We start from the raw sequence: 27,949 nt of genomic DNA, 5'->3' as shown, positions 1-27,949 counted from the left end.
GTACTTGGAAATACGTAGCTAACCCATTAAGCTAAAGCATGAGCGAGTCAGACAAATGAATTTATCACAGTGGCTTTTTCATACCAAGAACTCACATTTTTTGTAGGACTTCTCGCCTCATTACATGATCTAACAACAATCCAAGTGTCTTGACAAAAATCTGACATGAGGCCAAGGATGGCAAGACTTCTGGCATGTATCCCAAAGTTTTGAATACATCCCCCCAGAACACACTGCCCTTACATAGGTCCACCTTCAGATTTCCATCAAGACTACTTGAGACTTTGCCAACTCACTCTTATAGGTGCCCTGAGATATCATGTAAAAATATCCGGTAATTTTAGCACAGAAATGATCCACAGACTTTTATGTAAAAGTGGGAATTTTCGTAACGTCTGCCCTGTTTGGTGTGTTGATCTTCGAAATGTCTACTTTACGGTGCATAATTCTGAGCTCAATGCAATGGTGCAGTGGGCCAGATAAATCACGGTATGAATCTGGATTCTTTCTCTATTTCCGGAAATCACTGGTTATTATGCAAGCGGCAAATCGGCACACTCATAACACATTCGGGGAAGACTTTTCTCGGAAGATACGCCAATTTTAGGACTTATCCTAATTTTTTTTATCATATTAGCATATTACGCTGTTTGGCATTGTTAACTGACGAGGCACTCGTAAAATGCGTCACGCCTTTTGATGTGATCTCAAAATATTTAGGCCCGGCCGAAATGGTAAGATCGCATATTGTCGTTCTGACCGCCTTAGAGCACCGTTTCTCAAAATACCCAAGAGAACGTGAGGCTTTTTTCTCGGAGAACTCATTGTCCAGTGAATCATCTAAGGTTTTTCCATCCACAAAATATGGTTAAAATGGTTGAAATATCTCCACAGATACAGCACATTACAGTTTTTTCTGAAGTTCAGGCTTGGGTTAAACCTAACAATTTCGAGTAGCTCATCACCCATTTATATACATTCAGAATAAAGGCCAGAGCAGGATAAGGATGAGATACCTTGACAGACACACGCGGGCGGAAACACTACCGCTTACAGAGGTCAACAGGCCACGGATCATGTTTTCTGAAGGACTAGAATTGTAGACACGATTCACTGTTGGCGAAGCAGAGTTTGATATAAATGCCAGTCGCTTACATAAGATGAGTTTCTAGCTTTGAATTGCCTCCACTTAAGCAAAGCGCATTAGAAATCGAAATATTTCAGCTGTAGCATGCTTGCGGTACCTAGTTGCTATGCCACCCAAAGGAAGCACGAGGACTAGGATAAAGCCAGTTGCCCAAGCCTAAACCGGAGCATTCGAGATGCAGAGGTTGGGTTCAAACCACGGGCCTCATGATCAGTAAATCCGCTGCCCACTGGGTCATCTTAAACCCAAGCTCAATAGAGGTTGTTCCTCAGGAAGTACGTGACTTTAAATAAATGTTTCTGTCCTTCACTGCCGGTGCAATCCATCAAGTGGCGAGCGGTCGCTCCGAACGGAAGCTTCAGGCCGTTAAGTGCTAGCTTCCTTGGAATGTGCTTAGAAATCCTTGCAGATAATCTTCTGTCGGTTATTTGGACGTACCTGCAACAAGGGTACACTCAACAGTAATTTCTGTTTTTAGATTGATTTTTGTTAACATATGTCGTTTTGTCAAGCAATACTAAGGTAGAGATGTTAAATGCCCTTCAACATTGGCATTTAAATTGAAGACACGGTCCTAACTAGACAGCAGCTAATGGCCATCCAGATAGAGTCAAAACCAACAACTTGGTCTTGGGATCTGTCAAACCAACAATAATGTTCGTTGTAGAGAGGTCAGTATATTTGGGTCAACTATACAGAGAAAACCTGGTGGCGAACGCAGTCAGCCGTTGTACCTCCTGATCGTTATAATCTCTACAATCTTCCCAGCAGTAGCGCTGCGCCTATGATTTACTGTATAATCACTTTAACAAATCACTTGAAATCAAGGATAAGATAGCTGCCCACATTCAAAGTATGGTTTATACATTTTCTATTGTGTTTTCAATCATGATTCGGCTAACTGGGAAGGAAATAGGCCACCAACCCTTGTGCCGAATCTCGGTAGGACCAACCAAGACTAATCAAATCAAATCATCCACAGATTACCGCGTAGTGTGCTGATATCCATATGAAGGCATTGCTTGGCTACAGCAGAAATCTCAAGGTCACCCGGCATCATGTTGTCAGTAGCGATTAGCAGGGACTCCCAACTTGCGTTGCTAATGTGACACACTGCCAGATCCACCCACTCAACAGACCCTGAGACCAGCTTCTGTCTAATTAGTTGAGATTTTATTCTTCCATTGACTCAGTTTTGCTACCGTCCACTGTCTATTTCTAACCACCGGGCCATTATTTTAATCACTAAACCTGATGATGGGGTCCCTCCATTAAGATAAAATGTGTACATTTCTCCACAATCCAATGAGATGCTCCTTTTGCTTCCAAATCTGAAGTGACTGAAGACATCAGTTTCAGTCGACCGATGCAACCCGTATGAATTCTGCTATTCCTGTGTCAATGAATTGAAGGAAAGCTGTGTTCATGTTCTCTAGATTTTCACGTATGCTGATACTAAAGTTAACATGTGAAGTACGGTCAATAGAGAAACTTTGAGGCTCAGTTCATCGGACTTGCTCTGGCGACAGCGAGTAAGCGAAGTAACGATGTTAAGTGAACTTTCATCCATTTGGTTTCTTCCGCACTTGAGGATAAATCGCAAGTCGCCCGTCACGTGACTCAGCTAATAGCCGTCAGTGAGATCTTTAGTAGCAAGTAACCATCAGAAACACAAGATGATTTGAAAAATTATGATTGATACTGCCATACACTCTGGCCTGGGTATTTCATGTAAGAATCGCGAATGATTTATAATGATCGACAGTTGTCAAGATGGTAAGCCTTGTTCGTGAGAATAGCCAGTGGATAACACACAATTCGTTTTTGTTTCAAACTATTGATGAGCTGGAATTTTGCGCGGAAATGATGTGGCAATCAAAGTTCTTAGAAACTTCTTTTTTTAAACTAATACATGATTATACACTCATTTGCAAGGAATTCTGGACCGTCAAGTGAAATAGCTGTTGGCAGTCTGCTAGAGATATTAGGTTACAGACCATTTCAGACCTCATACCTTATGCTGGATGTTCTCTGCTTTGGAAGCTGGGCATTAACTTACATGGACCAGCGGTGCTCGCTAGGCAACTGAGCTTTCATATTATTGTATGGTATGTATGTATGGTATTGTATGTATTATCTGGTCCCCTTATCTAAAAAAGGTCAGCAGTATGGGCGCTTGCAGTCACACGCCTCACTAGGACATGCAATCGCGATATTCCCGGCGGGAGGCGGTTTCCTAAAATCGTTGTCATCATTGTCACAGTAACTAAGACTGAACAACTAAAGTCACCTGCGCTCAACCACAAAGTAACCCCCGTGGCGTCATTTCCTGTTCGTTTTTGTGAATGAAACTTGGTCACGTTTTACGAAGCGATAGAAATGAGACCAGTGTCACTGAAGAAAACCAACCTTTAGTTTTGTTTTTACTTGTGGGCCACCGCATGACAACACAGTGTTTATAGCTGGAGGATTTTGCCTGCCAGATACAAAAAACACTGGATGCGTGGAATTTACTCCTTCAACTTGTTTTTAAATTGAAATTTCTTATACTCAGGAAAGACTGTACTAACAGGACAGAAGGCAGACAGCCCTACTTTTTTCCAAGGTGGTGTTCTACTATAAATAATCATCGTTAGTCCAGAAATGCTAAATAAAATATTTGGTTTGTGTACAGTGGAAACCCTCAGTTAGGAATACTCAGCGAGGGAACCAAAATTCTCCCAAGTTCGGGAAAATGTTATGCAAGAAATTATATGTCCAAACATTCAATAGCGATCAATGTTCTATGTAAGCTCACTTGACATGATCAGACACAGAGATACCGGAAGCAGATTAATTGATTTTTTTCAAGCTGAAATGCACAACGTTCGAACGGTTGCTATCTGGGTAATTTTTGGCAACATTTCAGTATCCATCTTATACATTTGTATACCTTGTGAAAAAGTGGAAGTTTCAATAGGTCATAAAGACTTGCCTCTGTAAACTCACTCTTTTCAGCAGAATATTTTCGATTATTATCCTTAATATATCAGAATAATAGTAGTTTGGGTGAGTTTATTGGGTGTTGATCACCCAACTGCGAACCGATGATGTCTTCTCGTATGGTGACCACACGTTTGCAACTGAGCTGCAAAGCTCGGCAAATAGATCACATCACACTTGACCGTAGATCTTACCTTGGGATTTAGATCATATAAACCAACCAATGTGGCACCGTAGTTCACGTCATTAGCCCAGCAGTGTGTCAGAAATTTCAATTTTTCCTTCATTGGCACGGGAAAACCATTTATAGGTTTCCGGATTTCGGCTTTAGAGTTAGTTCTCGCTTTTGCTCTTTACTGTTTTACATGACGACTCTATCTTATCTAGGTCGCGATTCATCCTTTGGAGTTGTGGTGACCAGTAACAGTTTGGTAACGTTCTGTGACGGCGAGTCACTCTTGTCATCATCCGAAAAGCTCGAGATTCAACAAAGGAACAATTTCTTCTAGACCGCATTTCTCGTCATCCTATGCGTATATGGTGATTGAACATGTCCGGCAATACGATGACTCCTATGATGAATACGATCGCTCCTTAGAGTTCCTAAAATTCATGAGGATGGTGTCTGACTTGAGCTTGATTTAAAACCAACCTCAGGGACGAAGCCACTCATTTACATATAGTCCATATGCGCATTTGCACACATAAAGGCAAACATTGTATCCCACACCAGCTGATAAATGGCCAAGATAACAAACCCGAATTTAACCACCGGAAAACACTGGCGTAACATGAAAAGACTCGGTGATCCTTCTTAGCAATCAGTAGTGAAGTTCGTTGTATCGGTGTGTAGCAGACGCATCTTTCTCAGGTGGTCTGAATTAGAAAACCGTCGTTTCGAACAACGGTGTCCCAATGAGCGAGGATATTCGTCATCGGAAGATCACATCAGTAGTATCGTGTTCGGTGTAAGGCATTCTGTTTGAAATTTACTCGAATTTGATGATAAGCTCATTGGTAATTCACATATTTCGTCAAGTGATGGGTGTTTTGCCTTAGCGTATATAATCGATCGAAGTGGGCAGTCTATCTGTCAGTATAAGCGATCATCATAATTAGTTTAGGCATGCTACATTAACCTTGTATCAGTGGTAGATCAGTTGACGTTACCACAAATAGCTGGCAGAATCAAATTAGCCAATAAACAGTAGTGAAAACACTAGATCCGTGAACATAACAGGAGAGCTACTGATGGGTTGCGCTTGTTCAGTTACAGTTGAGTCCTGCCTGCATGAATGTCCTTTCCTCAAGCACTTCTGTCTACCTCCAGGTTCTCCCATGCTCGTTACTGATTTTTCCTACTTACATGGACGCCATCTCAACAGGGACTTTCATGCGTCCATGATACCTTACTCCATTCTCCACATGACCGTAAACAAGTTGTTTTGGGATGCTAATTCCGGCCATTCGTTTTGAGTGGCCTGGGTCACTGCAGCTGTTTTCGCGTCGGACAGCATTCAAGTCCGATGGTATTTACTCTCGGTATTCGGTCCTTTTAGTAGCCCCAGAGGACTTTGCGCACACATGAGGGAAGGCAGCACGACAAGCCAGCGCTCTACTATTTTATGCGCAACTGATTATTTTTCCAGGTCTATTCCTCCGGGCAGCCGAACAGCGTTCTGGATTTTGGTAGTTTGCGGGTTTATTTCATTATCAAGTGTCGGGCTTGTTAGTAGTATGCCACAAAGTTAGCATAAAACCTTCCATCCGAATGGTTGAGGCTTCGTGTTGAACCACATGTGCAGACTGATAAAATCTAATCGTTTGAAAAATATTTAGGTTCGAGCTGAAGCAACGTTTAACTGCTCGCCTTCCCCCCGGGAATTTCACAATAGTCTGAAGAACTGCACTAAACTCTACTCTACTCTTTCAGTTACAAAGCCCTTTCCGAAGGAAGCATGAGGGTTGCCCAATTGTTTTCGCGTCGGACAGCATTCAAGTCCGATAGTATTTACTCTCGGTATTCGGTCCTTTTATTAGCCCCAGAGGACTTTGCGCACACATTAGGGAAGGCAGCACAACAACCTAACGCTCTACTATTTTATGCGCAACTGATTATTTTTCCAGGCCTATTCCTCAAGGCAGCCGAACAGCGTTCTGGATTTTGGCAGTTTGCGGGTTTATTTCATTATCAAGTGTCGGGCTTGTTAGTAGTATGCCACAAAGTTAGCATAAAACCTTCCATCCGAATGGTTGAGGCTTCGTGTTGAACCACATGTGCAGACTGATAAAATCTAATCGTTTGAAAAATATTTAGGTTCGAGCTGAAGCAACGTTTAACTGCTCGCCTTCCCCCCGGGAATTTCACAATAGTCTGAAGAACTGCACTAAACTCTACTCTACTCTTTCAGTTACAAAGCCCTTTCCGAAGGAAGCATGAGGGTTGCCCAATTGTAGACAGGAGAAGTCGAGAGGCATAGGTCGGGTTCGAACCACGGGCCTTTCGGTCAGTAGATTCGCGCTCTTACTACTTGAGTCATCTCGCCATCTGCACTGTAGTCGTCCAGAACCAGTAGCACATGGTCGCTGGATTTTCACAGTAGTGTTTTGGCCAAGAAGAGTTTAGAGCTGAATAAATAGCCATCCAAGCTGCACTGAATTAGTATACCAAAGTAGCAATGGTAGAATGTCTCAGTCCATCATAAATCGTTTTTAGACCTCAATTCGCTCAAAATGAAATGAATGAACCTACCGAAGGTGAAAATATGACATTTTGCCGGACTAGAACCAGCGAATGGCACGAAACATGATGAAATAACTACAAACCCTTCAACAGTATAAAACTTTCAAAATTTCACAGGAAGCGACTTCAACGGCCAGAGCTGTTTGGTTTGTGGTCTTGAAACTAGGTGTGTATCACCCGGCTTACCAGAATGAAAAACGGAACAAACTTTGATTTTGAAAACCAAATTTTTCCACAGACGTCCGTAAACGTTGCCCTACTCATGTTCGTTATGGTATCCTCAGAAAGTAAAGTGGAAAACAATTGGATTAATGACTTTCTTTACAAGATTGGACAATTTTTCCTTTGATATGTAGAGCAGAGAGGTGGAAAATTGCATCAAACCTTCGCTGTAGCGGTACGATAGACGAACGTTTTCTAAGTGACTGAAACTAAGGCTTAAGTTCCATGTTGCCTATTGTTACCGTTCATTTTGACTCCACATCAGGCAACACATACACAGGTCGACACGTTGACGGGTGTTTCGTTACGCTGCTGTAAAATATTTTTGCCTTTAATTTTGACACCATTTTCTAGCAAACTGGCCAACTCAAAAGGGTGTCATATGACAATACAACAGTGTTGGGTGACTAAAAATGGCACATACACACCCATCCCCTCATAACGGCCATCCGCTCGTCTGCGGAGGTGATTTTTATTCAAAGAAGCCATTCCCCATTTCGCTTCATTATCCACGGTTTCTCAATTCATCCTTATTCAGCACATCCCACCACCGTGGAATGTTCCAGCATCTGAAGGCTGTACACCGGGTACTGCGGCGCTGCCTGTCTTCGGATGGCTCTGTCCCGGAAAAACTGAAAAATTTAAGTCAGATGTATTACCGCATTCAAGCAAACTGGTGTCAGACAGATGGTAAATAATTGACAGGTGAGGAATAATCATTCTGCTTTCATCTGGTGAATTGAGGGCTTGCACAACATGCATTTGTGGTCGAACAAAAACAATGAAAAGTGGCTTCCGTGTACGAAACAGCCATTGATAGAGTGAACTTACACTCAGGACATGTCCTGCAAGCAGATGATTTGCTATATTTTGCTCGAAAAGTATGTAGTCCGCTCTCGGTTGTGTCTACTTCAGTTGAAACAAATTCTTGAAAAAACAGTCCTTATGAGGGGTAGTAATGCTATTGGTGAAATTTTAGAGAATGCTTTGGTATTTACACTGCATAAGACAGTACAACTTTTGCAAGCGTCATACCGATTACTTATGGAGATACCGACATTTAATTATCATCGTTTAAAAAAGAAAATAATAGAAGAAATCGTTTGGGTGCTTAGTTATTCAAATAAAACGTCAAAGAAGGCCCAGCACGACCAACTGGAAGCTTCTGTGTGACTGGAAGAAAGCCTAATGGGTTTCCAAAGTTCGATAAAGTAGATGACGTGCCGGGAGCTCAAACAACAACGTAAATAGATCACAAATAACCGCAGCGCAGGATCGCTTTCATCCTTATTACAACTTATTAGTTGGGATGCGATTGATAATTTCAGGATGTTCTTCACGAGACCAATCACCTGCCGAAAAGTTTACGCAGTCCATGAATTCTAACTGGGCACGAAACGTTATCTGAGCCAGCTGTTTGCCACGTCAGAAAATAATTGACCTTCATGGAGGACCCATGTGGATCGATCACTGCTTAGACAAAAACATCCAGTCTGTCCGACATTTGGACATGTGTACAAGTCAACCGCTGATTCAACCTTCTTTTCATGCCCAACTGAAATTCACCAGCTGTGTAAATTGGTCAGCAGTGAAGTGGTCTAGCGGTTTGAGGTTATGTGACAACACCAGAAGTCCCAAAATTCTCAGTATAGTGCTCTGCTTGTGTTTGCTGGTTTGTTCGCTGAGCTGGGCAATTTGATTGCAAACGTTTCATCACCAGTCGAGGTGACATCATCAGTGCGTTGTTGGAGAGCGCAGCGGCGCGTAGTGATAGGTTGTTGGTTGTGCCTGTTTGTGCTCTGCTTGTGTAAATAATAAACTTTTCTTTAGCTGTTTTAAGCAGTTATCGATGGCAAACACGTGCCCGTGCAAGTAAATGGTGGTTCAAAAATATCTAGTATGTGCTGATGGAGCTGACATGTTAGATTACTGGTCTTCCTATCTGGTTCGTAGACATACATTTAAAAAACTCATGCAATCCGGAAAAGCTGACAGCGAGACTTGACTGAAGGTACCGTCGTGGTATTTAGACAAGATCCGTATAATAAATGAGACGAAAAGAGAAGTTAACCACTTAGTTTTGGATTTATTCGCGGGGTGAATTCAATCAGCCCTCAAGCAACACATATAGCTTGCTATCCATCACGCGGTGTTTCAAACGAAATTTGTCGCACCGGATGATTTTCAGTTTAGCTTGGCGTTTCTAAAGAATTCATTTATGAAGGCAATCAAGAAAAACCAGATGAATATCGTTTAGCCAATAAATCATATTCTTTCACTTGTTTCCGTCCGTAAGAAACACTTTATCCTTGCATTACTGAGGAGCGCTTCTCCAAAAACTAGCCTCACGTCGTATTCTGGATGGTGAACACTATCTACCCAAAAAATGGCCGAAAGGGAGCTGATATTCGTGTAGTCCAAACAGAATGGGGCAAAACCTTCTTACCACATGGTCCACCAAATTAGTGTGCCCATGAGTCTGTTTCACGAACTTCGTACAATTCGGGTTTAGACAAAACATAAGGTTGATGGAAACTCAGGAGGTTCCTTCCCTGATGATCCCCAATTTTGTGAGTAGTGTCCTTCAGGGAAATGATCTATTTCTACCCCCAATTCTTCCATTTAAACCCCAAGGAATGCTTCCAAACAGAAAAAGGCTTTTCAAAGTTGTAAAACGGGAAATTCGTTATTTTTGCACACAAGAGACAGTGGAAATTTCTGGATCACGATCCAACATCAGATTAGAATGTCACAAATTATAGCTATCCTGTACCACTATAAAGCTTGACTGACTATTTCGGCATTCTTATCAGCTCTGCTGATCAAGTTTGACAGCACTGTTTCCCGTTTCTAGAAGCCTGAATAACACTGCCTCAACCATCTAGGTCGATCACTAAAATCTTTGTGCAATTTCTCAAGACGTGAAACCCTTTGATGTTTGCTGCATTGTTGGGTGTTCAAAACCAGCTAAGGTAATGTACACGCCGTGCAGGCACCGTGAAGGAAAGGTTTGCCAATAACAGCGGCTTACGACGGTTCCGCGGGATGGAAAACAAGTGCGTAAGCCGAAGCTTACGGTGCAGGTGAATACAAAATAGCAGTACAGAAAAAATAGCAAAAATGTCTTGTGTTAGACAGATGAAGACGTGCATACTCAACTTCAGGGCCAAGCCCATACCAATTGAACTGTTCTGGGTGCAAGACCCTGTCACCATTAGAACACTGCGAGGGGCCAAACAGCTTTGACTGACCCACTGCCGTATGCTTTTAAGGGACACGACTTGTGCCCTCAACTACAGAGTCTGTACAAAGATGGAGTTCACTTGTTGATTGTTTTCTGCTCTAAAAATACTACAAGCACTGGAAAGCCTTTTTCCGTGTTAGGATTGACTATCAAGCATAATAAAATCTGGGGGGGAGGTTGAATCAAAACCTTTTGGGTTAGTATAACCCTGGAATTATCAACTGAATGTTATATCTTTGCAGACCTGATGTCTCCTGTAGAGAACCTGTTGTAAGTTCAGTCACTGTTTATGAGTTACTTCTACTTTATTTGATTTCTAGCAGTTTTTTCAAAGCCCTATAGATTGTAACTTAATTTATTGTGGATTTATTTGACTTGTCTGCACGATATGATCTGCACATGATTCAACGTTTGATGAGTTGTCTCATTTGGTTTAGTGTAACTAAACTGCAAAGATTTTTTACGAACCGTTAGGAATGCTATATGAGCCGCCCCGCTTCCTGAAAGTTCAATCGATTTGCGATTTCAATCGATTTAGCACGATACTGGGGAATCTTAGTCCATCTCAGTTTACGGTTACCACAGAATGGGGACAGATCAGTTGGAGTTCTCCGTTGGTTGAACTCTATGCACTCCGGAGACCATCATCGGTCATCACATGCAGTTTGAAACGAGAGTCATGCACATCTACACAACCCGCGGTTTGATATGAACTATTTCCGTGATATAATAATCGCCTACGAGAATATACAAACCTCCGAAGAAAAACAGAGTTTTTACGATTACTTTTACTTCCTACAGTACGCTCAACACTGAATAATAGGATTATTTGTTAGCTTGGTTTCTGTGCCGGTATCCTAAATTAATTTACTTTTGGAATCGTTTTGCTAGACTACTTCTGTTGGGCGCTCACTACAATCAACGCCATTCTGTGAGTTTTTTCTTTGCTATGCCAACCATGGAGTAAATTTTGTTGATCAAACGAACTTCTAGAGGATTCTGATTTTTTCCATTATCTTCAAGTACATATTGTCTAGACTGCCCCTTCTGGATGTCTTTTCTATGAGGCAACTCTTTTCTATCTTTCATTACCCTGATTTATTCCTGCAGTAAGTTGAAATGTGAATCTTCGAAATCTGTAATACTTTTGACTTTGTGTTGTGACACACTTTGGTTGCCCAAGCTTACGTCACTTTTTTGAAATCGGAATAATTCCTTGCTTGTATATAGAAGAAACTTTCCCTCTCTAGCAATAGCCTTGATCAATAACTATGTTACTCATTTCCACTCTCCGAATTTACTGTTCTCCCTGATAAAGCACTATTAGAATTATCTGTGTACCAAGATTAAATGTGAAAAGTTTAAGACAGGTTATTTGGAAGTTATTCGCAACTTAACTCCGCCTATTGTAGAGTTCAACGTCAAGCTATTATGGTGTGGGAATTTCTGTTCCCCCGAATAATATCCATGAATTTAGCATCTCTTTCAGCCTCTGCTACTGTGAGTATTGCTCTGCTGTCTTCTCTGTAACGCCTCGGGGAAACTTGTCGTTCTACTGTCAGGCCGCCAAAATGCTTCCCATGTAAAGACTCAGCTTCCCGATGCGCAGGTACTCTGCGGCCCACTGTAAACTTTCGAAACGCATTCTTAAAGATGCACTCTAGCCTGTGCGCTCGCCACTCATTAAAGCCAACCCATCCTTACGTACTCGTTATAATAAAAAAAACTGCTCATCGAAACTTAGAGTTATCGTTATTTTTTGACCACTTGCAATGCTAGTACTTATCAACCTTGTGAGTAGTTTTCTTTATGAAAATATACTGCGATATCTCGTATATCGTACCAACTGAATCATAAGGTGGTCTGTACGCAGCACATTCAGCTGAAGAACATCATAAACGAGAGGTTCACCTGAGTCTTCCGCGAAAGCCAAATTTATTTGCAAATGAGCGTATTTGTCAAAACCTTAGGCCTTCCTTAAAGAATATTCAAGTGAGTTTGCTACTCCTGAAACTCGTGAAGGGGTTCATGTAATGCCGTTGTAAATTCTATGCTAGAGATTCAGCTCCGGTTGCATTGCAATTTTACTAACCCGTATTTATGGGAAATAAGTAGAACGAAATAGGTTGTGGTAACAATTTTGTGATCGAAGGCTGCCCTCATCAATAGCTGTATTCTTATTTTTTCACATATGGTAACCGTTGATGAATTGTTCAAAATTTTTATCGGAAAGATTTTACCCTCATTTTATTGACACAGCTCTGGACTCGTCCAACAAGATAGGTATATAAAAGGCACCAAAGGCCCTGAATTTCTCCTATTACTGGTGCCATTTAATAATGAAAAGCGTAAAAAGCCGTGTGACCGATTTGGAAGAACGTACATGCATGTCGTTATGTAAAATGGTCTCCAAGGTATTTAGGAATGTTTGGCAAGGAAGCACACATGTAAAGATCAGCAACTGCAGAAATGGAAACGATAACGACATATGCTAATACACAAAGAGGCTTGCTTATTTAAGTGGATAAGTTATTTCATCGATCCGGGTTGGCTAAAAACCGTCACACCAAGTTGTAAGGAGCATCGTCCAAAAAACAAGAGTAAACAAGATTTCTTGTCGGTCGAGTGCAGCTAATGACGTTTCATTCTGTTGCGAGAGAACTTCAAGAGCACATGTATAAAAAAGTGCGCTGATAAAAATGCTTCTTCAGGGTCTTCAACTTCAGTTGAAACTGCAACGAACTGAAAGGCTTTATATGAGGTAACAAGGTTTTTGCTGTCTACGTTTTGACCAGTTTAGTTGAACGAGACAATACCTACCACACAACTTCAAATTCTCTGACGACCAACAAACAAATAGATGGCCGAGAAAAAATGTGCGAGTTTATTGTACCATTGATCGAGACCATTCGCAGGCAAAACACAAGCATAGTGGATATTTAAATTTTCGAAAAGCAGAGTCCGAAAGTGGTAAAAATTCGGCTCGAGAATGGGACACTCTAATCAGACAAAGTGATATCTTTGTTTAGTAGCAGGAGTGATCAATCCATTCCACACGATTTTTAGACTTGAATTCCTTTGTTCAACTTGGACGGGCCCAAATAAACATAAATATTTCATTTAATTGCTTTATTTTTTGAATGTGTGTAGATTTATTTGAGTAAAGCGAATTCATCCCGGTCGAAAATGCTGGCAGGGACTTGAATAGGGTCGCCAAGACCTCAGTACTGCTTAGTAGGCACAGAATTTTGTTATCGAACGGTCAAAAAGTACATCGGAATAGAATTTTATTTAAATTATTATTGAGTAAGATCTTTTCCACCAATGCGATTCATTACTATTTCTATTGGTTTTCTGTCATTGTTCAATAGGAATGGGGTGATAGAAGGAAGAAAATTGTGTATATGCTCCGTGAGAACGTCATATGTAATTTTATTGTTGTACCGGTTGATGTATCAAAACCATGTAGGTCAAACCTTGAAAGCTCTTTTCATTTGGTATTGACCGAATACTATTCCCTTGGTTGAGTACCAGTTGACGTTCTGACAAAATCTGGCCAAGTTGAACATTCTCGAAATGACACCGGTTATAATGTTGATAAAATCTCTTGGATATCGTACGACCAATTTCCCCTTTTCGAAGTTCGTCAGGTTTACCAGATATTCGGAGTTTCGCCAGTCCCTCTTCTTATTTGGAAGCATATAAAGTCTAATAATTGCCCGTAAACTAAGACAATATCATCATAGACTCAACTGTATTAGTCCCGAAAATGATTTGGTCAGCAGTCAGGTGCATAGGAGTCTACCTAGATCTCGAAAGTAGTGCCACATCAAGTGATATGATATGATATGATATCACATGATATGATATGATGTGATATGATATGATACAGTGATGCAGACGCTTTGAAGCGCTGTTTAGTGGAAAAATAGAACAAATGTGAGATTTTATGGAGTCGCGATTCAACGTTACCTCGGGTATTTAGTTTGGAGTGCCAACCGAACACAGAATGAGAGCAAACGCACCCAGCAACTACTGACACACCATCAGTCATTTATCATTTGCTCTCAACCGAACAGCCTTCCCGACATTCTGACCATTTTGTCTGCGGCAACCATTTCTCCCATCTAGACGTTCAAAGTGGAACAATATAACTGTTCATATCAACCAAGTGTGCATACATTACAGTAGTGCCCAGCATAACCACTTTGTGTCACCAGTCTATTAGATTTGTCATTCCTACCGAGGTTCGGTGGATGATTTAGTTTAATATGTTGTCACTAGTTTCAGCTAGAGTTTCCTAGGTGGTACTGGAATACCGGTGTTGGAAACATTTGTAACAGTGTTCCTTAATGTAGTAAATCCTTAAGTAAGCCCTTAGTAAGTCCTTAAAGATATGGAACATATGCGAAAGCTACATCTTACGTTTTCGCTATATGAATGGACAGTGTTTATCGGTTCCAAATGATTTTCTACGCAACTGTTCCCCTATTCAGTAAGAAACCAANAGGCACCGTTATATCCTGCTGAATGACGAGGTTCAAATGCAACAAATTCTCTGGTATTCAAGACAGCAGCCAAAAAACGATTTAGTCCCGGAATCTCATGCTAACCGCTGTGATAGCCATGACAAGAGTATTATCTTCACTCTTTGGTTGCTCTGTCCTACGACCTATGACAAGTAGTGAACGTTCCATTATGCACAAAAGCCCCGAATGCTAATCAGCCTGTTCGAAAGAAAATACTTCACCTATGTGATTGTAAGTTTAACTGATGTATCTAGGGATTAGTTCTCAGCTTGGAGCATTAGTAGTCGTGAATTTTACCTTATTTCGAATTCGATTCTAATTAGTAGATACTTCACTGGGATGGAATGCCATACTCATTAATTACTGTCCCCTACCCCTTATATCTACTCTTGTGAAACATAAGTGTTGGCTCGTATCTCGTGTACTGCAATGCTCTTTCCCCTGATTTTCACAGTAAAACTCACTGTGAAAGGATCGAATTGTACTCAGTTTTGTGTAAGCTTACTGAATCTGTAACCAGAACTGATGCAAGTCGCATGCAAAATATAATGCACGAATTGAATAGAGACTTTGTTCGAAGCAATACTATCGGTTCGTGTTTTTTAACGCTATTAATGCGCGCACCATGCATGAGTCTTTAGAATTTGTTTTACAGCGCACTATAGTTAGTTTAACATGCACAGCGTACACCAGGCAGTATCTACAAGCCTGAGAGTTTGATCTAATCTTCACTCAATTGTCAAGATCATCAGTGCTGTCTTGTAAACGAGACGGTATTCCTATGTGTTAGTAGAAGCAGAATCATCTTTTCAGGAAGAAAGCAGAAGTTCGAATGTACGAGGTACTACCTATGGTGAGCTACTCATCAAGACTTTGTCTTGCTTCACGTAAACTCAGCAGATGAAAACCATTAAATGACGGTTCAAAGTCACCGAATAGGATGGATAGATGAGAGTTATGGCTACATTTTCTAAATTATCTTATGATTCCATCCATTTCTGTCAGTTAAACAGAATGAAGCTGGAAAAGCTCTGTGCTTCTCGTTAAGGACGAATGGCGGGAGCTTCGAACTGTTCACCTACGTGAAGGTTCTTGTCAAGCCTAACAGCACCCGAATAAATCCTTTTGTTAATTTGAGGGTCGGCAAGCACCTTTAGAGAACGTCGGACATAACATAGTGAACATATAAGAGACAACTAGTGCTAAGATGGGCCACAACATCTGCGGGATGGTTCGACCATTCATGACTCTCATTTGCATCCGTCTTTCATCCGTTCCCTCGAGATAATGTGAGTGACAGCGAACCAGTATCAGGTCAGAATGTGACATATCCTCTGTTTCTTGTATGGCTTACCTCTAATCTTACAAGGCAAGTCAAGATAAGCCAAAGTTGAGGTGCGTCCTACGTACGTTGGTGAAGTGGTGGTAATTCGCTCGCCTCAGATGTCAGCTGTCAGCACGGCCATTGGAAATCCACTGTTGATTAACTCTGATAAGTGCAAAACTCGAGTCTAGTGCTCCCTCTTGATGTGCACTCATCAGAATAATTACTCCAGAACAGGAGAGCGGCCGTCCAAATGAGGGTGATGTGAATATGAACAAAATACGTATCCCCCAAAATCTCTACAAAAATCAACGTCGATTAACTCAATTTTTGTGCCTTTTTAAAGATTTCAAAAAAGTGATTTTACCACATATGACCACCGAACAAGGTCACGGCGTTTGGCTATCAGTACACGCATGATTTTAACACTGCGCCGGCTTCACATATGCGTCTCAGTGATTTTGGAAATCCTACCAGCCCCTTGGAGAATACTAGTTTTTCCCACTTTAAGGTTTGAAACTGCAAGCCATATGGACCTTGATGCCAGAAGGTATCATTAACCTCACAATAGACTGAAACTTATGTACTGGTATTTGCTTTTCTATGACTAAACTAAGTCACCCATTTTCCTCCTCTACATCAACAACCTATTTTCCCGCCCACATTTGGAAAGCAGTATGACACATTCTTTCATCACTCACCCCTATTTTCCTAGTGGCTTTGGATGAAACCGTGGCTATTCACAACCTATCGCGTGCTCCTGTCCCTGGGTACCTTGGTGTGGATTTGCTTTGATATCCCAAGAGAAATACACAACTACTTCCACGACAAGACACACATTTGGTTTGTGTACGCAACCAACTGGTCATTTGGACTTCTCACACTCGCCTTCTTCCTCCTCGCACTCTACTGCCTCATCTACAATTGCCCACGCAGTAAGTCAATCAGCCTGGTTATTCCCATCAAAAAAGTGATAAAACTGGTATTTTTGCGGCGATATTTTGTTCCTCCACCTTCCAGAATCTGTATGTGTATGATTCCAAAACAATACTGTCTTTTCCGAGGAGTCTTTATGGATATCTCGTCGAGCGGAATGAGTGGTTATAGTCAAGAACGGTCAAGTAAGAACCACACAGTGTGAAGCTATTACATATATAGTCACCTCAAAAGAGACTACATAAAGGATTAGAGACATCCATGTGCTTCTTTACTATGCCAGATTGCAATCAAACCTCTGTCTGATATCCTACAAACGAAGTGCTCGAAAATTTGACAGGTTCAATTCACCATAGTCTTCCGGGCTGATGTTGCTGGCGTGCCTTTGATTCATTGTTTAATGAAATAGAGGAAAGCACTGAAAGTCATTTCCTGTCCGTATAGAAATTCCACCGAGCATGCGCTTTCAGAAAATCTTGCCTAGTTCTTACGGATGCAAATAAATTAATAAATACAATAAATAAATAAATAAATAAATGAGTTCAGGCGGACGATGGGTGTGACCATATGACCTGCATTGCGGCCGCCTTGCGTCTGTCGATTGATGAAAACTTACATCAGGTCGCGTTTGCCCGTAAGGAGTCGAATTCGGTAGCCTCATAACAATTCGTTTAGCAGTTAAGCTATCTCACGAGTTGTGAACCATTGGCTCTGTGGGTATTAACAAGAGAATTTATGTTTCACACCCAAACTCCACCCTAAGAATTCTTGCCAATTCTGAGACAGCCTGAAAAAGAATGGCTAACAAAAACGCTTGAAGGAAGCAGAAAATGTCAGCTGATGGATACCACATACTGTCACTTCACTTTATCAAGAGATTTGTATTTGGTTGGAACGAAGTTAAAAAAAACACGAGAATTATTCACCGCCCTGATTAAAGACATCAAGAGTGATTCCGAAGTGTTTAATTAATGACTCAGCTGACATCCGCTCCTCTACAGCATTCTCATATCTAGCGATAAGGTAGACAGATCACCCTTTGTGGTTCTTCAGATGAAGAGGATCTCTATGACTTTATGAAAATTTCAGAGGTGTTAGCAAAGCTCACCACATTATCGGACCGCTTTCTGCGTGTTTCCGAGAGTAAGCCTTGTATCAGACTGACTTTCATTATATTGCATATATATATATATATATATTCCCGTATTTGGCTAATGAGTCACTGTTCATTGCGACTTTTCGGAAACTTTTGCGAGACTATCTAGAATGGGCAAATTCAACGGGCCCGGAACGAGAAATTTCTACTGTAACTTCTTCATTTCCAGCAATAATCTAGGTGATCTGTTTCAATAACGCAACACATTAGCGAAATACACTCATTTGCAAACTTATTTGGTTTTGCGAGAGACTCACCTGGAGCCCAGCTGAATCTCTAGTTTGTGATGTTTCCAAGCATAGGGTTGGCGGAAATTCAAGGACTGCACCTACTTAATGAGCCCCAATAGAAGGGCGAAGCTGGTTGTGGGTTGTCGACGAATTTTCGGCAACCTTATGAGTAGTGCGTAACGCGACAAATTCTTTTCCTGGTCATATACATAAGAATATACAACAGATCACCGGTCAGTGGGTTTAGTTGTATTCGTGTAAAATGGGCTGAATCTTTGTGTATTTAATACCAGCTTGGCAACTGACCTATTCACTCCTCATTTAGAAAATATCCTTGACTTTCAGCTGAAGTTCTCCTCTCACACCGTTGTGTGGAGCGTGTATCCAGTAAACCTAACACGAAATGTTCACGGAATTATTGCTCAGCCCTGTTTGTGAACTGTTCAGCGCACTGGAGAACATCCTCATTAGTTATCGAAAATGGACCAATCCTTCTAGTCTTAAATTTGGAAGTGGCACGTAAAAGGTTTAGTAAACGCAGCTGACGACATAGTTTGCTCTGGTTTGCTTTGATGGATGTAGCAGGATTGGTTGTGACTTTCTGAAAGCTCCTACTGCTGGTGACAAAACCCCGTTTACATCAGACTCGTGTACATGACCTACAGGAATGAAATTAACTTCCAGGATCAGCACGTTAATGAATTTTGTAAGGAAAAACACGCTACCAATGACGTCCTGAGTGCATGTTTGTTGTTCAAACCCACTGATGAGTCCGACGCAGAATCGACCACGTCACGTCGGTCTAACAAAAGGGCACTTACACTTTCGAGTGGCTCAATAAAGGTCATCAAAACCAGTGCCGAATCCGTGTTCATCACCTCTGTACAGTTCTCTTTGTTCTTAATACAAAGCAACCACACAACTGACTGGCTATCTGCAGCTGAATGTTTAGATGTTCACCTTTTGTAAAGTTATTCTCCAGTTTGTGTCGTGAACAAAGATCCTTGGGGACAGTCAGATTTTCTTCCCTCGGCTCGTTCATTTGGCATTTATAAAATGCAGTTTGCTGGTCGTTTGAAACACTTCTGCGTAAAAGACAAGGAGTTGTTTGTGTCTCATATTCTTCTCTAATTTGTTAAGATAATCCACTGCAGAGCATGAAGTCCGTGCTTCTGAATCCTACCCCCTTATCATTATCTACTCCCCTGAGTTAAAATGAACTTCGAGTAACCCCGAAAAGTCTCTTCGGTGTCTATCGAATGACCTTCCATGTCACTGCACTCTCAACTTTCGTACAACTTTAGCATTAGCCTCCTACTTTTCGTATTCTTCCGGGTGTGTTTCACCGTGTACAAAACAACCGTTATACAACTAAAACATATGCTTTTTATCCTTCTGAAAGAAAATTTGGTCTTACAATATTCCAAGTGAAATCAAACCATCATACATAGAAAACTTGGGCGATCAAAGTCATGGCTTATGACCAACTAATCTACTATTCTCATCCAAGGCAAAAAGTTGTATGTAACTTTCTCTTTGGCCTCTGTTATCGCAAAAAAGTTTTTATTCAGATGCTCACTTTAATACCCTTTTGGATCAATGGATGTGTAACTGAACATCCTTTCTCACTTGGTGCTTGGAAGTCCCCATCGCATGACAATTAAGTTCCACGTTAGCAATACATATTATTTTGGTACATAAACTATTATCAGTAATATGTGCGGTATTGTGCAGACTGTATAGGCTGTGTAGACTGTGGACTTCACTTATTATTTCGAGTCGATTCCGGCAACGTCCTGGACATTAAGAACACAGATGGGTTGACAGACATGTTTTTGGCAAGGTTTTTGTGTTCTTTCATTCTCAGACCGAGTTGCCTAATCGTGCGTCCGATGTATTCCGCTGCACAGCAGCAAGAGAATGAGTATACTAACATATTTTGGGCGTGGACAGGCACTCTATCCTTGAGATTAAAGGGGCACAAACGACTGCTGGTGAACCAGGTTCGGAGTGTTGCGGCCAGGAAAACTTTGTTCAGACTGGCTTAAAGTCTTCTGTAGTAGATCGGCCGGTATATCTCCCTTAAATGGAAGGCTAATGTAAACTGGTTTCCCTCCAGCTGTGGCTGTGATGATTTTTGCTTCCTCCCTGGTCATTAAAAACTCCACTTGGAGTTATCATTTTACCTCTGTCAATGCAGAATACACTTGAGAAGAGCTTTCATCTCCGGAGCAGACACGGTATACTGGTAATATTGAGCCCAAGAGTACCTCGCGTTACTCACACTTTACATGATTGCTATGGTTGTTAAACGTGATCATATCCAAAGCGTAAATCAAACTGTTAAAGAGATACAAGAGATTTATTGAGATTTTGTCTAGAAATTAACCAGTGTCTACCCTTTAGTCCCGTTTTTCGCTTCTACAAATTGCATAATATATTCAAGGAAACAGTGTACCCTAAAGCATAACCCGAGTGTTGAACAGATTAGACGTACTATTCACTTCAATTTGTCTTCTCATCTTCTCAGGAAAAGACGCTACGCTCATTCTATACGGGCCAATTTGGCTGATATACATAATCGCACTTGACACAATAATCGTGGTCAGTATTGTCTACTGGGTCGCTTTGGCCAACAGCAGTTTGGGTGAGTGTATTCCTCCATGCCTACAGATAAATTGCTCTCTATCTTCTATCTTTAAGTGGACTAATGTCAATTTGCTGATTACTGTTCTCCACCAAACTACTATCACATGATATGGACATAGCACGACATTCCCTAATAAACATATCCGGAACTATAGAGGAAAATGTTGGTAGCTCAGGTATCGTGGATGGTGGTCGTTGGCTTGTTCGCTGAGCTGGGCAATTTGATTGCAAACGAACTGACTAGGTTTCCGCATCACTATGTGCAGACATTTTGTTCCCACCGGACAAAAAACAGATAAACACTACTACTAACTCAGGATGAACTGGTCTGTAGTGATTTTTAGCTTTTTTGCTACACTTACATCTCACAATCCGGGAAAAGCAGTATTCAAGAAGTGAAGTTCTCCGTACCAAAACTTATGTAAGGTCTCAATCATCGAGACACCTTCGAAATCGTTGACTTTGCCACTTTCGACCACGGCAGAATGTCCTCTGTCTGGCTCCAAAATAAAATAGAAATAGGCAGTCATGCCCAGCCAAAGAATTCTGGTCGAAATCTTCTGCGTACCTAATAATTGTGATATTGACGATAAATCTTGCATAGATACACCAAAAGGAACCAAAGGATGACGAGTTTTTTTGCAGACGTGGATCGTTAAACCAGAGGGATGTCTTTCGAAATTTCACACAGCGGTTTCATTTTGAAGTTTGCCGGAAGCGGTTGTATGCGTATGCAAATTAGATCACCATGGATTAGTGCACTCCCTGTTTGTTTCGTTTTTCCACCATTTATCACTGATGGTTTTCGGCCAGACCATCTCTGAAATCCCACTACTTTATCCTTGTCATGATAACGCTTACATTCACTGTGAAGATTCCAAGAAAACCCTATTATTGTCGACATTAGGTAAAGTAAAATTGTTGGAGCATTTTGTCACATAAACCACATTTAATCACATAGAATACGGTCAGATTCCTTCAGTGATTTTACCATGGTGCAGGATGTGAATTTTTGGCGCTTGGCAAAAACCTATGTGGATATGAGCAGAACATTTTTTGGCTTCAACCCAAAAATTCAGGCATTATAAACATCAAACTACTATCCGCTTAGGGTCCTACGATGACCTGTAAAACCACTCGATAAGAAATATTCATCTCGAAGGCCACAGTGACCTTACTCGCCTAACATCTCTTCCTCAGGGGCTGTGTGAAAATACGTTCAAGTAATTGGAAAATGTTTGGGACCGATTGGGAAGTCATCGTTTCAGAGGAGTTTGGTAAACAATCGGTGGATTTATTGCTGGGCAACGTTTCGCTTTTGACACAAAAGCTTCGTCAGGCCAAGTGAGTAAGTAAGTAGGTTGATTGGTTTTTAAGGCAGTCAGGGAACCAATCCGTGAGATTCCTCCTTATGACTAGTGACGTGATCAGTGCTGGGTGTTCAGTCTGATGTCCCTGTTTGTTGATTAGTGGGGATGACTAAGCTTTACGATAGATTGGTTTGGGGGGGGTTCGTCTTTATGATGAACCCGTTTAAAGTACCACACATTGCCGATTCCTACAGGCGCGGCAGTCAATTTTCACTGGAAGCTGCAGACTATCCACCAGAGCATAATGCGTAGATTCAAACGCAGATCTCAATCGCGCATCAAACGGATTCAAACACAGAACGACGTCACTAAGCTCAGGTAAGTCGCTTAGCCTTTTCGTAGCTTCGAACAGCACTTCCGTTTCATTATTGCCGCTAGAATCCGGTTATTGATCGGCTGTTTTATTCATTGTTTGTTTGCAATGTAGAAAGTACTCTGATTTGACACAGAAGACTGACTGGTCGGTGGGTTTATTAGGCTTTCTGCAATGATTTCGGTTCCAATAGCTGTTCGATTCATTTGCGATGCGATTTATTGACCTATGATGTCAAAAACTGCGATATCTCCTGGTCGTCCAGTCTGCTGATGTCATGCTACACACAACCACACCAACCTGGAAGTGACAAGGTGAGCAGCACGTTAAAGATTTAAGCACAACGAGATGCCTAAGCAACACAACTACCAGTGAAAAGAAGCCTTCACTGTGGAGTTAGTTACCGGACTATTGGACAGAGAAGCAAAACACTCATATGCATCTCGTGTATCCGTTTTCTTCTCGAACAGGTCTTCCTGAACTGTCCTGGATACTCATTGACTATCACTCAAACATAAACGAATGCTGCAAAGCAATTCCACAAATTCCGTAATAAGTCTCACTTTTCAATAGACGCGAGGCGGATTTATGAGAAAACCACACACTACTCGCATGCCTCATCAGTAGTATACATCGTTACACCAATTCTCCCAGTAACTGGGAGGAATTCCAAATGCTTCGGTGGGGGGAGGCACTCTTCGTGTTGCGTCCTTGGTAGAACGCAGTGAATGGATTTTCCCCCTTTCACAATAAGGCACGATAAACTGTTGAGGACTGCGTAAAAATTACTTGACTTAATTTGGAGATACCTTGGGAAAATTTCTGGATATCTGGCGATTCAAACACGCGTGGATCCTGGATCTCGGAGTGCCTCGCTTTGGTCTACCGTGGACTTTATCACACGAATATTAGGGTCAAAACTGATCATTTTATGTTCGCATTTAGCCAATCAAAATTCATTTGTTAGACTAATCTCACCACTTCCGGGGTTAGTTTGGCTGATATATCCCCTGTGGTGTTCTGGGTGACCTTTTAGGAGAGACGATTTGGTGTTAAAGTACGATACAAGATTGCTAATTCTCAAAATAAACGTATCGTTTTGCCGGATAAAGTACAGAAGGACTGTGTTTCAAGGTTTTTTTATCATGGGTTTTGAATGGACACAAACGGATAAGTTTTTCCAAGCTTTTACAAAGTAGCGAGGTGCATGCCGGCACGGATATCGATTGAACTCATCACCCTCCAGCTAGTCACTCTGTCTGAGTGCTGCTTCCCACATCAACATGAATCCGTCCCAAGCCCATCTTATGTGAATGCCTTCGCGATGCACTCTGGTATTTAACGCCTCAGGAGGTGGTGGTAAACGGGAATTTCCACCTGGCCATAACTCTTTGAAAATGAGGAAGTCGTATAAAGTGGGTGGGAGTTGCAAGCGTCTGACCATGCTGAGGTAATCGTCGCGTCTGTTGACATCTCCTGCAAGTTGGGAACGGAAGTAAAACGAAATGTCACAAACGAACTCAATGGACGATACATCTCACATACACCATTCAATTAAGCTGCACGACGAGAAAACTGCAAGCTATATCTTTACTCTACAGCCCTTTCGAGTCATGTTGCTTCTAAAGTACGTCCAAAAACAACCGGCGGACTGCGGCCACCCTGAATTTTGGAGGTTAAGTTTCTAGCTCCATGCTAAACTTAATGTGAGGGTCCAATGTGTTCAGATGTTGAAAGAATTCGTTCACCTTAGCTCGCTTTATTACAACGAACGTGTCATCTACGTAACGCCAGAACACTCTTGGTGGACACCCGAATCCGTTTCAAGCTTTCTGTTCGAAGTCTTCCAAGTACATGTTGGCCAAAATCGGGGATATTGGTGATCCCATCGCCAAACCTTGTTCTTGACAGTATACAATTGAGTCAAAAACAAATTGACTGAGGTTTAGGCATACTTTTATGCCTTCAACTATCTCGTCTACGGAGAGTTGCGTTCGTTCTTGCAGCGTTGCGTCTACCAGTAAAAGTCTTCTCCCTACTTCCACAGCGTCCGCTTTAGGGAAGTTGGTATACATCGAACTGACGTCAAAACTAGCCAGGACTTCGTCTGGCTCTATCTGAAACCCAGCTACTTTTTTGGCAAAGTCATACGAATCTTGGATGTGTGTGGGTGACTTGCCGGCAAGTGGTTTAAGGATACCTGCTAGATATCTGGCCAGCTCATGTGGTGGTGAACCTATGCCATCCACTATTGGTCTTATGGGGACACCTTCCTTGTGAATTTTCGGTAACCCGTACAGTCGTGGTTGGATTGCACTTTTTTGGTACAATCGATACCACTTGCCTTGCCCCAGATGGTTAATCACAGATCTTAGATACCTCCCAACTTCAACTTTACTCTTACTCATAATTGACGTGATCTTTCCGTTACTAATTTGTCGGTAAGGACCACCAGCTATGTGTTGTCTAACTTTATGAAGATAGTCACTCTTATTCATGGCGAAACATTGCCCAGCAATAAATCCACCGATTGTTTACCAAACCCCTCTGATACGTTCAAGTAAGGTAGGGTAGCCACTGCATTCATCCGGAACCAGTTTGACCTAAAAAGGCGGTTTGGGAAATCCAGCTAGATTATACATTTACTTTTCCAGCAATCCCACCGATTGTTTACCAAACCCCTCTGATACGTTCAAGTACTTAAAGGTAGCCACTGCATTCATCCGGAACCAGTTTGACCTAAAAAGGCGGTTTGGGAAATCCAGCTAGATTATACATTTACTTTTGCATTCCAGCAATCTGCTTATTCGCCCCAACACGTCGTGTTAAGCTCATGCATCCTAAAGCTATCTGAATCGTACAAAGATGCTGACGACTCTGTGCCGAACAAATTGCATTCCACCTCCACTTCCTGTTCACAGAGTTTTATCAGAAATTGTGGAGTTTTTAATAACCAAATAGTAAGGCAGTGAAGCATCAGTGCCAACACTGATTCTGCCGCCCTTGATGATGAGGATGATGATGAATGAATGAAAAGCGACAATTTTGGATTTCACTTATTTTACGTACTCCAACTGTCTTCTTATGCCACCACGTCCCCGCTTTTTCTTCGAAAAAATGGCATTGTTTCACTCCTTCAAACCGACACATTGTAGATAGAATCACTCACGGTTGCTTGCCATCCAAAAAGAGGGCAGATCTCTGTCCAGGTTATATTCCCCCCAGTCCTCAGCGTGTACGCTTATTGCTCACGTTCGGAATGGTTAGGATGCTGGTCGTTGGTCGGATGGTAGTTGATTTGTTCGCCGAGCTACCTATATTCCGACAAATGGTTAGGATGTTTGAGCAATTGCGATCATTGTTCGCCAGTTCATGGAATGCCGACTCATCTGCTGGCTTAACATTGGGACCCCGAAAGAAAGTATAAGACTGATTCACATAAGATTAATTCAATCATAGTGGCTTGGGCTCCGAGGCTAAACAAACAAATCTGCATTTTAGAGCAGATGAGGAGACCAACCATTTGCGCTGTGTGACTGCTTGCTCTAGTCTTTACAAATGGCCTGATACAACACTGGCTTGAAACTAGTCACTCAAACTAAATATAAGGAAGGACAAGAGAAATAAACTCATTTGCATACCAGTTTGGTTTTCATGGGAGACTTACCTAGAACTCAACTGAATCTCTCGTTTATGATGCTCGCATGGGTGTGACTGTGGAATCTTGTGCAATGCGGGTTCAACCAAAACATAAGGTTGACGTAAGCTCGCGAACTGCACCTACCCAATGAGCCCAAAGAAGAGCGAAACTGGTCGTGGGATGCCAAAGAATTTGCAGCAACTTACTGTGTAGTTTCCCTTATAATAATATAAGGATACTTATGAGTATCATCTAGAATTTTAAGGAAACATTGCTTTTAGCAAATGTTTCGTTAGGTCCATATTTGTGCTACCAAAATATATTTCTTAACCAGGCAGCACTCGGAAAAAATGTCTGGAAAAGAACATCCCAAACCCTAGTGTACCCCATATGGCCGTCCTAGCTTGAGCAAGTTTTCAGAAAAGTGAATTACTTGAAGTTGAATTTTGTTTGAATGGCGCAACAAACTGGATGAAAATTTACAAATCGTTTCGAGGCACTGAACTAGCCGCACCTAGCCACCATGAAAAACTGTGGCTTCGAACTGTAGTTGTGGTCTCCGATAAAAGTCTCACGTCGGTGATTGGACGTCACGAAACACGAGTGGCTGTCAAAATGCTGAATATGACGAGGTTACTATGAGAGTTCAGAACAACGTAGTTGTAGAAATTATGGTGAACCGTTGTCAGCAAAATGGAATCCGTTCTGATGGGACGGTAGAGACTGCTTATCAGCGGAGTGCCAGAACAGGCTGATCTCATTGTTGCTGGCTTGGCGGATTTCATAGCCTCATGACTAGTTACGATTTGTTATATATAACAACGAAATCCAGTAGCCCCTCAACCGACTGAGATGAAATTCTGTGTGTCCAGAAATAGATTTGGTACGAGGATACAAAACCTCGACCACCCAACTTCAAAAGTCAGAACCTTGAAAGGGCTCAACCGAAGCACCATGCCCGGCGTCCAGTTAACTCTTTTGCTTGCTAACCACGTTACGGATGGCTTAATGAAGAAAAATTCAAAGCTCCAAAAGACTCTGTATTTGAGGCTTCGGGTAGCGTTCAAACGCCTCTATTCACAACTGTCAGATCCAAGCAAACCTCAAGTACAAGACCTTGTGCGGAAGTTCTAGCTTTTGAACAAATAGGCATGTTACTAATCAGTCACGCCATCAAACGCTTATTTGACCACCCGACAATCATCGTGTGAGATGAAGCGTATACGTTTAAAGCATCTTCACAGCTCACCCATTCTTTACAGCTTGTCACCAGAATAAGATAAAGTACGGTACTGCAGCGTGATGAAGACATTCGCCCACGATGTCATGAATCAGAATGAAGAACGGAGTTATTGGGCCCGAAAATCCTCATTGTGGTACCTCAGTTGACCTGTGAGCAGGAGTCTCCTGCCACATCTGAATGTGTTTAATGTCCTCTATCGAGTCCATCTGGATGTCTTCACC

At 41.7% G+C, this 27,949-nt stretch overlaps 1 protein-coding gene across 1 annotated transcript in view; it reads left to right on the top strand.

The window, feature by feature from the left end:
* Positions 1-27,949, top strand: part of T265_03644 (hypothetical protein) — a gene marked incomplete at both ends in the record, with an annotated part of 44,641 nt that overhangs the window by 3,531 nt on the left and 13,161 nt on the right. Inside the window, 2 exons of the mRNA XM_009168179.1 lie at positions 16,907-17,126; positions 21,044-21,160. Of these exons, the coding sequence (XP_009166443.1) occupies positions 16,907-17,126; positions 21,044-21,160 (337 nt within the window). The remainder of the gene's footprint in view (positions 1-16,906; positions 17,127-21,043; positions 21,161-27,949) is intronic.

This window comes from Opisthorchis viverrini, assembly GCF_000715545.1.
Source record: "Opisthorchis viverrini unplaced genomic scaffold opera_v5_55, whole genome shotgun sequence".
Lineage (NCBI taxonomy): Eukaryota > Metazoa > Platyhelminthes > Trematoda > Opisthorchiida > Opisthorchiidae > Opisthorchis > Opisthorchis viverrini.
Note: the sequence above shows the minus strand (reverse complement) of the source record. Positions and strands in the feature narration are given on the sequence as shown.